The sequence below is a fragment of the Sinocyclocheilus rhinocerous genome, unplaced genomic scaffold (genome assembly GCF_001515625.1).
Source record: "Sinocyclocheilus rhinocerous isolate Xijiao unplaced genomic scaffold, SAMN03320098_v1.1 scaffold861, whole genome shotgun sequence".
Taxonomy (NCBI): Eukaryota; Metazoa; Chordata; class Actinopteri; order Cypriniformes; family Cyprinidae; genus Sinocyclocheilus; species Sinocyclocheilus rhinocerous.
The window spans coordinates 135176-144794 of record NW_015640043.1 but is presented as its reverse complement, the minus strand read 5'-3'; the positions used below and the strand labels follow the sequence as shown (position 1 = coordinate 144794).

General features: G+C 35.6%; 3 protein-coding genes across 3 annotated transcripts in view; 2 read left to right on the top strand and 1 right to left on the bottom strand.

The window, feature by feature from the left end:
* Positions 1–1760, top strand: part of slc15a5 (solute carrier family 15 member 5) — a 4820-nt gene extending 3060 nt beyond the window's left edge. The window contains exons 6-9 of the mRNA XM_016568291.1: positions 795–983; positions 1193–1324; positions 1420–1528; positions 1616–1760. Coding sequence (XP_016423777.1) covers positions 795–983; positions 1193–1324; positions 1420–1528; positions 1616–1760 — 575 coding nt within the window. The remainder of the gene's footprint in view (positions 1–794; positions 984–1192; positions 1325–1419; positions 1529–1615) is intronic.
* Positions 1761–2605: 845 nt separating this feature from the next.
* Positions 2606–4535, top strand: tmem17 (transmembrane protein 17). Its single transcript, XM_016568302.1, has 5 exons — positions 2606–2816; positions 3542–3645; positions 3770–3883; positions 3950–4093; positions 4230–4535. The coding sequence occupies exons 1-5, from the start codon at positions 2702–2704 to the stop codon at positions 4326–4328; spliced, it is 576 nt and encodes a 191-aa protein (XP_016423788.1). The 5' UTR covers positions 2606–2701; the 3' UTR covers positions 4329–4535.
* A 404-nt stretch (positions 4536–4939) lies between these two features.
* LOC107752339 (cytosolic carboxypeptidase 2-like) overlaps positions 4940–9619 on the bottom strand; it is a 12605-nt gene continuing 7925 nt past the window's right edge. Inside the window, exons 11-24 of the mRNA XM_016568290.1 lie at positions 8618–8744; positions 8032–8132; positions 7831–7943; positions 7659–7725; positions 7465–7569; positions 7144–7230; positions 6892–7005; positions 6756–6813; positions 6447–6647; positions 6055–6088; positions 5742–5857; positions 5443–5542; positions 5220–5348; positions 4940–5143 (exon numbers count right to left, since the gene is read on the bottom strand). Of these exons, the coding sequence (XP_016423776.1) occupies positions 5029–5143; positions 5220–5348; positions 5443–5542; positions 5742–5857; positions 6055–6088; positions 6447–6647; positions 6756–6813; positions 6892–7005; positions 7144–7230; positions 7465–7569; positions 7659–7725; positions 7831–7943; positions 8032–8132; positions 8618–8744 (1467 nt within the window). The 3' untranslated portion in view covers positions 4940–5028. The remainder of the gene's footprint in view (positions 5144–5219; positions 5349–5442; positions 5543–5741; positions 5858–6054; positions 6089–6446; positions 6648–6755; positions 6814–6891; positions 7006–7143; positions 7231–7464; positions 7570–7658; positions 7726–7830; positions 7944–8031; positions 8133–8617; positions 8745–9619) is intronic.

Below are 9619 nucleotides of genomic sequence, written 5' to 3'. Positions count from 1 at the left end.
CTGCAATATAACAAAGAGTGAAAAATTTAAGGGGGTCTGAATACTTTCCGTACCCACTGTATATCAACTGGTTATATATGTAAATATACATGGCAAGAGAAAGCAGCGGTTCTGTCTGCCTCAATGTTTAAAGTTTATAGCCCACCCAACTCAAAAACTCCAATATCAAAATTATCTTAGAATTTCCCATTCGTAAATATGACTCGAAAAACCGATCATGTCCAATAACCGACTAGGAAACTCATATATACATTAATTACGATAACAAGTGAATGCAGCTAAAATGTACACTAACCCTGAGTCCAAACTGTACAGTGGGTCTAGAAAAGAATCACCCCCCTTTAAAATAATCACATTTTGTTCCTTTGCAGCCTGAAATGAAGACGGACGCAGTTTTTGTTTTATCCAGCTGTATTTACTCAGTGCAACTTATAACATCCAAGTGAAAGATATAACGCCAACATGTCAGAAAAAAATAAATAACTAGAATCACTGAGTTGGAACAAAATGTTTGTTGCAAAGCAACAAAATGTGATTATTTTAAAGGGGGTGATTCTTTTCTATACCCAATGTATGTGAGGCAAGCAGTGTGTCTGAATCCTCACATGGCATTGTAAAGTGTCCATCGAACGAGCCAAAGTATTAGGTGTTGATTCAGCAGTGGCCTAGGAACTTATACTGATACCTAAAGCCAGGCCTGGTACTTTTGAAATGCTATAATAACAATTTATATGTACATTTGATGTATATAAAACCTAGTGCTTTACTGTTATATAAACTACATTTCCCTACAGCTATGGGTCATGCCTGTGCAGCTCTCTCAGCACTACTGGCAGGGATCTCCGAAATCCACAGGAAGAATTACCCCCAAGTGGAGCAGACATTATCAGGAAAGGTCCTGCATGTGTCCTCTATGACCTGTTTCCAGCTTACGCCTCAGTACATTTTACTGGGAGTGGCAGAGGCCTTTGTGACACCAGCGTGTACGTATTCTCAATTCACTTTTTTAAAATACATACAATATCCATGATGTTAAAGTGCCCATTAAACAGCAGCAATCCAGTTGTTTTTGCATAAAAGCATTTTACAATATATATTCATTTTCAACACATCATTGATTCAACCCTAAGAATCAGCCATGAACGTCATGAAATTCACAAAATCCACCCGCCTCTTTTGTTCCTCTGCTCAGGCTCTCTCATATCCTTCTGTCTGACTCCCAGCAACCTTAGAGGTGTCTCCTTGCATTTCCTAACCCTCTCATACGGAGGTGGCTGCTTTCTAGGGGCTTTCCTCATTCACTTCCTTTATTTTGTGTCAGGAGGTAAAGATACTTCACTCTTGAAAGTGTTGAACTTGTTATTGTGGTGCAATGTCAAGTCTCAGAAGATGAGCTCAATATTGTGTTTATGATTACAGGAAACTTCTATCCTAATAACCTCAGCAGTGGCAACATGGAGAGGTTTTTCTTTACGCTGGCCACATTAATGGCTATAAACACACTGGTGTTTTGGAGAATATCACAAAGGTAAGGTTCAAGCTTTGAATATGACATAAGAATGAATATTTTGAGTGTTCAAAGGATTGACAGATGATCTTTCTAATGTTTTGGCAGGTACACAGACCTGAGCGTGGAGCTGAGTAGCGGGGCTGGACACAGTCACCTGTACGAGAAACTCCTGCAGTACAAGACCTGTCTGCGTTTTTATGACACGTTGGATCGTTCGGACACCTTGACGTCCATGGAAACTGTCTTGTAAATTAATTGTACATATTAACCCTGTAATGCTGGCATTACACAAAAAACTTTGAACTGACTGATTTTCATCGGACTAGAGCAATAGCTGTAAATAATGCAATTTAAATGTATTCAAAAAATAAAGTTATTTTATGATATATATTAGTTACTATGCTTTAATGACTCCAAAATCAAGAACCATGTGACAAAACAAAAACATGGTAGTAGCATGTGAAGCATATTATGAATAGGCCTATGTTTATAAATTGTCATAAGATGTTGCTGATGTGATAAACGTTAAAACTGCGTTTCTGCAACGTTGTGAATAAAAAAACTTATAATGTGAAAAACCCAACATCTGTAGTCTTAAATACGTCGGACAAAAACATTATCACGACCATTTACGATACGAAAAAAAATATTTTTACAACAGTTGTTTGCTGGGTTGAGGCTTTTTTTTTTTTAAGTTTATCGTTGTTATATGAAAGCTCATTTTGTGACTTTAATCTCACAATTCTGACTTTTTCTCTCGCAATTCTGAGTTTATAGCTCACAATTCTTTTTTATTTTTTATTAAATTCTGACTTTTTTCTCAGAATTGCAAGGAAAAAAGCCAGGAAAATTGTGAGATATAAATTATGATTATATAAATGAATCGAGCGTAATCTCAGAATTACGAGATATAAACACGCAATTTTGACTTTTTAATATTTTTATTCCGTGACGGAAATAAGCTTCCATAATTTTATACATAAATTGCAAAATAGATCATATTTCCTACTTATTTATACAGAATGTAACATTCAAACCCACATAATTTACCTTACTCATCATACGCTCCAAAAAACGGGTTAATCTGAGCAATGTGTGTGAGAGTGAAAACACACCCCGGTCACAGCTGGACAGTCGCAACCGCACGAGATCCGCCTTCGTTGCTACGGACTCGCGTCTGTTCCTGTCAACATGGATCTGCCTGAACCCCTACGGCGACGGCTTGGAGATTTCTCCAGAACCGTGTTTGTGGACCAAAGCCGAACACAACCCTCTGCCGAGGAGCTGGCTGATTTTCTAAGCCAGAGTAAGTGTGTTTGAGCTGTCGAAACTGTGACTTTGCTGTGAGCTGCTAGCTGCTGGGCTAATTCATCTGGTTAGCCGAGTTTGTGTGTCACGTAATGTGGCTTCTGTAAGTAAACATCACATTTTGCTTACCTGATTTGCAGATATAATAATGCTTTATAGCACTGTCAAACGATGTTGGTTATTGCCTGTGTCCCAGACTTATTGAGCTGCCTAACGTTACCTAAACAGCGAATCAATTCGTTGTTTTGGGTCGGATCTTTTAATGAATCTATTGAACATGTTCACTAAACCGATCTGAACGATTCATTCAGGAATCGTCCGAATCAATCGGTTCTCTAGTCAAAAACTCACAAATGACTCAAACTGAAAACCTAAAAAAAAAAGGTTAATGTAATAGCTTAATGTTACAATTCAAATCTTTCTCTCAATTTATGTTTTACGTTTTATGAATACATACAAAGCAAGTGTAAGTAAAGTAGCAAAAAAAGATGTCAAAAGATGTACAGTAAATGACAGAGACACAATGAAGACATAAAACTGTTCGAAAGAACCGATTCGCAAAAATTAGTCGAACTTCCCATCATAGGCAAGTTCCGAGTCAGCTGACGTGGATATCGTCTATGATGCCCAAAATTACTTAACGCGCTTAAAATACAAAGAAATACTGTCGTGGTTGGCAGCTCGCTGGGTTGTATAGTACTGTAAATTTTCTTTATTCGCCAGATAAGGATGTAGTATCGAGCCTCCCTCTTCAGATGTCACTTTACTTTAACATGTGGTTCTTTCCTCTCTGGTGGATCAGTGAGGTTGTGATGCTACAGCTAAAGGTGATTCTCCTCTACCTAATATTTTTTAACAATTCAGTCTGGAATCACTGACTGACTATTGCTGTTTAATCACATTAATGTTCTGAGATATTACTAATAATAATAATCATGCTTTTTCATCTAGTACCCAGCCCTAGCAGATTATTACAAGTTCATCCTGATCACAATTCTTATTTTAATGACCCTGATTGAGGCCATGAGACTCTACCTGGGCAATGTTGGAAATCTGCAAGAAAAGGTAAACCTAAGTTTATAATATAAGATAATATAATTGTTCCCCTAAGCATCTCTTATTTTTAAATAGGTTCCAGAATTGGCTGGATTTTGGCTCCTGACTCTCCTACTCCAGTTTCCCCTGATTCTGTTCCAGCTCTTCAATGAGGCTGTTCTCATTCAACCTCTGGAGAGAGGAGTTCATATAATACTGGCCTTATTTATTTTTGCAGAGGTATGAATCTATATATATATATATATATATATATATATTTCTGTATTAATATGAGATTATAATTCTAATATGTTTGAGAGGGATTTTTTTTTTTTAAATACTGAAAGATTGAATATTGTGTGGGGTTTCTTTACAGGCTCTTTTTGGATTTGTTGCCTTGCGTGCAATGGTCCGACACACTGAAAGTCGCTTCCATTTGCGACAATTTGATGGGATTCAGAATTTAAGAACGTGACAAGAGACCTGCACTGATGGACTATAAAAAAACACTACAAAGATTTATTTGTAAAATACAAAGACTTCATCCATTATCAGTGGCGAACACTAGAGGACACGTCAGTCATTGAGTTGAATTGTTACTGTGGATGTCTTGGTGCCTTATTTTCTACAAACAAATCTTGCCTTGTATTATATTTTGTATGTGAAATAAAAAAAAATTGTTACAGACTTACAAAGACAAAGACTAAACATACTAAATATTATTTATTAATTCTGAATGCAACAAAATTTCAAAATTAGATAAATCAAATTCATTCAAAATCAGTTCCACACATTATGTAATTAAAAAATCACTTTGAAAAACTAAATATAACACATGGCAATTTCAATAAGAAATTACATCTCTTCAATATACAGGAAGCTAATATTAAAATAACTTTAGTGTACTACATAAAAAAGAAAAAAAACAAAAAACTTTGTTTTCCAGTATTTATGTATCTTTCACTAAATGTATAGAAAATGACAGTTGTTAAAGGGGTCATATGATGCTGCTAAAAAAGAACATTATTTTGTGTTTAAAGAGAAAGGAAAAATTGAAATCGCATCATATGACCCCTTTAAGGATTGCACAACTGAAATAGTGAATTACATACAACTGTATATTCAGGCACTTGGCTTCACAGGAAAATGACCTGCTCAACATGTCTTCATCTTCTTCACATGCTTTTGTCTGGCTTTTCCTGAGACTGCAGCATGTGAGATGTTTGAGGCAAAACATCCGTGGACTCGTCCTCCACTTGCGTGGACTCTTGAGTCAACCGCAGATGGAACCTTGTCAAGGAAATCAGCAGCTGAGTTAACTTGCTACGATTGAGCAAAATGTGTAAATGTTCTTTCAGCGACATACTTCTCCTCACTGCTCAGGCTGTCTGTAGAAGCAGCATTTCTCCTGAAAACCTGAGTTTTGCTTCTTTTGGGCAGCCTCCCTAACCTCAGATTTCCGATCGCAGCCTGGTTTCCGAACAGCTGTGCGTGGCTAAGGAGGAACACACATTGACAGCAGTAAGAACAGATGATAACATTCTGCACTGTATGTGACAAGTGCTAATAAAACTGCCAGTAAAATAAACCTGTGTAGGTCAGGGAGGAAACAGGAAGCATCTTGTTTACTGATTTGGTTGGCCCTTCTGGACTTCTCTGTATCTGGTGATGCAAGGCCAGCCACAGCACCTGGTTACATGGGAAAATGAATCAGGTTGCAGGTATCATAATACTCGAATACACTGCCAAAAACATGTGGAGACTGTATTTAAGTCTGATATTGAATTTCAAATAATGCAATGCACTTACATAATGCACAACAATTTTAATTACTTTTTTCCCAGCATATTGGCCATGCCAGTATTTAAAAAAAATAGCAAATGTTTACCTCGTCCATCTGTCTTATGACTGATCCTCAGTGTTCCCATGTTGTCTAGTGGCATTAAGTGTTTGACAGGAATATGGGTCACTTGCATCTGACTTTCCTGCCTGAGGTTCTGTTGACTGGGAAAAGGCATTCACTATTTAATATAATATTTATTTATTATATAATTATGCTTATGCATAAACATAAATTATTAACAAATTACTTAAATAATTGCTGCCAGGGCATTGCTATGCAGCTGCGAAGGTGTCCTGGTATTATTATGCCACTTCCACTGTGAAATGTAATTTGCTGTCATGTGATGTAGCCAACTTACCTCCTCTGTATAATGTTTGAAATATGGTTTCTTTCTGTGAGACATAGCAAAATGATAAATATGTCATCTATGTGGTCACAATTCAGTGTTTTTATTATTTTGGTAAGGTATACAAAAACATATTGTAATAAAGGAAAGAAAACATATTTGACAACTACTAAGAAGATAATCTGCATGACTGGAAAAGCAAAGGTAAAAATAAGAAACCATTCCAGTGCTTGGCACATTATGAATCCAATTCACTACTGGGTGAATTTGAAGATTTGTACCCCAAGGTACCTTTTGGGACTTTTTTAAACTTTGGGAAGTTTAAAATATAAAAATAAAGTATTATGAGAATATGTGGTCACAATTTTATTGAAAATCTGCACATAAAAAGAAAAAAGACATACCTTTTATTTCTGGCTGAGGTCTGTAATCGGGGTAGAAGGGCATTGTGTACGGTTGGACTGGTATAGTCAGGGATCTTTCTCTGGAGGCTGGTACAGACGGGCATCTTTTCTGACCTCCAATAACCAGGAGGGTCTGTCGTTGTAATTGCCCCTGGGGGGCTGATGAGGTAGCTTGCTGATATGTTTTATGCCCAGTATCAACTGAAAAATATGACACATTAATTCCAATTGACTTAATTTACCTCCCTTGATAGAAATGATTGCATATACAAGTACATGATTTATTTTTATATATGTAAGTATATCTACCTGAGACAGAGTGGCGGCAAGATGAATAACCATTGTGCAAACTGGTGGCAGGCACAATCTGGAATAAACGGTTTGTTTTTGTTTGCAAAAAAATGTAAAATGTCAGTTATCCAAAATATCAATCCAGATGAGTTACCTTTTCTGGTCTGTCACCCCATAGATCTACAACATTTTCTACAGCACCAATGTGAGTGGTGGAATGAGGGATCCAAGACCTCGCAGTCTGACTCGCTCTTACCGGACATGGTATCTACACAGCATAGAGAATGACACTTTTCACTATCCATTTTATGGAGTTAAATCCTATTTCTTTGGTCTTTTACATTGTATAACACCCCTTTTTGTGTTTTTGCTGATCATTTTGGACCAAATACACATGAAGAATTACCTTTTGTTTTTTAGCGTCCTTCACAAAGCACATAGTTTTCTCTTGGATTCTCACTTTGACCACATCTTCATTTGAGGGCACAGGATCCTTCAGAAATGTATACCGATATAATGAATACGCTTCTAAATTAAACCTTACACTTACATTTAAATACATTTTAAATAAATTAAACTTAATTTAAAAACTTTCTAAAATAAATGAAAAAATCTAAATACATTTTTATTTTTTATCATTTAAATAAATAAATAAGATGCTTGTACCTTTGCAGATTTAAGATCATGATCTTTAAGGAATAACCTATATATATATAGTAAGACCTACCAAATGTTTGATGTTCCTTTGAATAATTTTGGGTCCTGCACTCTGTACTCGTTCTTGTCGGAGTCGGTTTCTTTCTTTGCGGCTTCTTAGGTGTTTTTTCTTGCCCTGCATTTGTTATAGAAACCACAGAACATCAAGGAAAATTGAGTGAAATCATAAGGATGTGACTGAGAAGGTTTAGCTTCATACTGCACCTGGTTTGCGGCATTCAGAAGATAAACAGGAAGTCCATCTGATTCAGTGCTGTTTGATCCACTTGTACTGCACAGAATATCAAGATTGTGAAATAATGAAATCAAATGTTCACAGGATGTTTTTAACAAACATTTGAATATGGAATATGTGTTTATTTTACTGTATTCTTACCTGGACTCGATGTCAATGTCAGACAGATCCTCTAAAGAGTCCACTTCTCTTCCCAGCTTCCGTCTGAGCTCTTGTCTCAATAACAGCCCTAACTCCTCCAGACAGTGTTCGGTCTGTTTAAAATGTATTTCAATCAATTATGCTGTTTCAAAGCTGATTAAAACTGTATTACAAAAGATGTAAAGGCCAAGGATAGGCCACCTTGGCTGGGTCAGGGTCGCAAAAGTCAAGCAGAGAGTCACAAAAGCAATAGCCCATTGATTTCAGGTCCCGTGTGCTGAAGTGTGTTCCTTCCCTGTCCCCTACAAATGAAAACACAGCCCTTATATACACAGGACATGTATTTTTGGCATACACCAGTGTTATTGTTAGCTAAACTATTACAAAAAAATCAACTACATCAATACATTCAAGCATAAGTACTAAAATTATTAACTAAAAATTGAAACTCAAATAAAACTAAATAAATAAATAAAAAACTAATAAAAATGACAAAAGCACATTGCAAAATTACAAAAAAATAAAATGAAAATAAAAATGTATTAAAATATAAAAATAAAAGCTAACAACAAAAACTATAATAGTATATAAATAATACCAAAACCTTTTTACACTTAAAAGTTGAACAAACTTTTTTGATAACTAAGTAAGTACCCAGTGTGGAGCCTCCAAAGGTAGACTCCATTGTGTAGCTGTTCCTAATGCATAAATAGTATATAAATAATACCAAAACCTTTTTACACTTAAAAGTTGAACAAACTTTTTTGATAACTAAGCAAGTAAGTACCCAGTGTGGAGCCTCCAAAGGTAGACTCCATTGTGTAGCTGTTCCTAATGCCTAGTCTCCACATGACGATGCGGCCGGTACCCTCTTTGCTCTTGTGCATTTTGAACTTGCAACTCCTAAAAGAAAACTAAGAGAACACAAAAACATGCATTCTAAATTTGGACACTGATATATTTGTCTTGAGATTACGACTGACGACCAATGTTCCCTCTAATTTTTTTCTTGCTGAGCAAAACTTTTCTCTATTGGGCGGACATTTCAGCCACTTGAGCAAAAAAATTCTTTATACCAGACCTGTACAGTGCACACACAAAAAGTGTGTAACTTTTCAATTTAATGTGCTATTTATGTTTGATTTGACCCTTGATGTAACTAAATAATGCACATTTTAGGTTACCTGAGAAAACTTTATTTTTTTTATTTTTACAGTGCTGTGTTAGCTAGAAATTCTATTTTTTAAAAATCATTTTTCAAAAAATCTAATAATATAATATAATATTATGTATTAATATAATATAAATTGAAAAAATGAAGCAGATATTGCTCATGAATTCCCTTTTTGCCCTTTTTGAAGTCAATTATTTATTAGGTTTATAATATAATATAATATAATATAATATAATATTGTTACTATTGTTACTATAATATAATAACAAACTGAAGCATTTAAACTGAGATCTGTAAGCTAAACATTTTCCACAAAAAAAAAATGTGAACATGTGAATTCTTACATAGTTATCTAAGTAGAGTTTAGAGTAGTAGAGTTTGCACACTACTACACCTGTGTGTGACTCTAAATGTCTCAGTTTTGTTACCGTTCTGTGCTCATCATCCGCTATTTCCACCACTTAATCAAGCCACTCTTCTTTCAAACACGATGACGTTTTATTTCGCATTTCATTACATGTGCGTTGGCTCTCATGTTGAGCTATTTCGTCAGCAATCATTAAAGTATTCGATTTCTACAGCGACTCATTTGGCGCACATCATTCTCTTTCTATG

Excerpts from the sequence above, each read along its gene's own strand:
- tmem17 (XM_016568302.1), top strand. The coding sequence starts at position 2,702 with ATGGATCTGCCTGAACCCCTACGGCGACGGCTTGGAGATTTCTCCAGA. Across the intron at positions 2,817-3,541 it reads GGCTGATTTTCTAAGCCAGA|ATAAGGATGTAGTATCGAGC; the intron begins GTAAGTGTGTTT and ends TTTATTCGCCAG. Across the intron at positions 3,884-3,949 it reads TTGGAAATCTGCAAGAAAAG|GTTCCAGAATTGGCTGGATT; the intron begins GTAAACCTAAGT and ends ATTTTTAAATAG.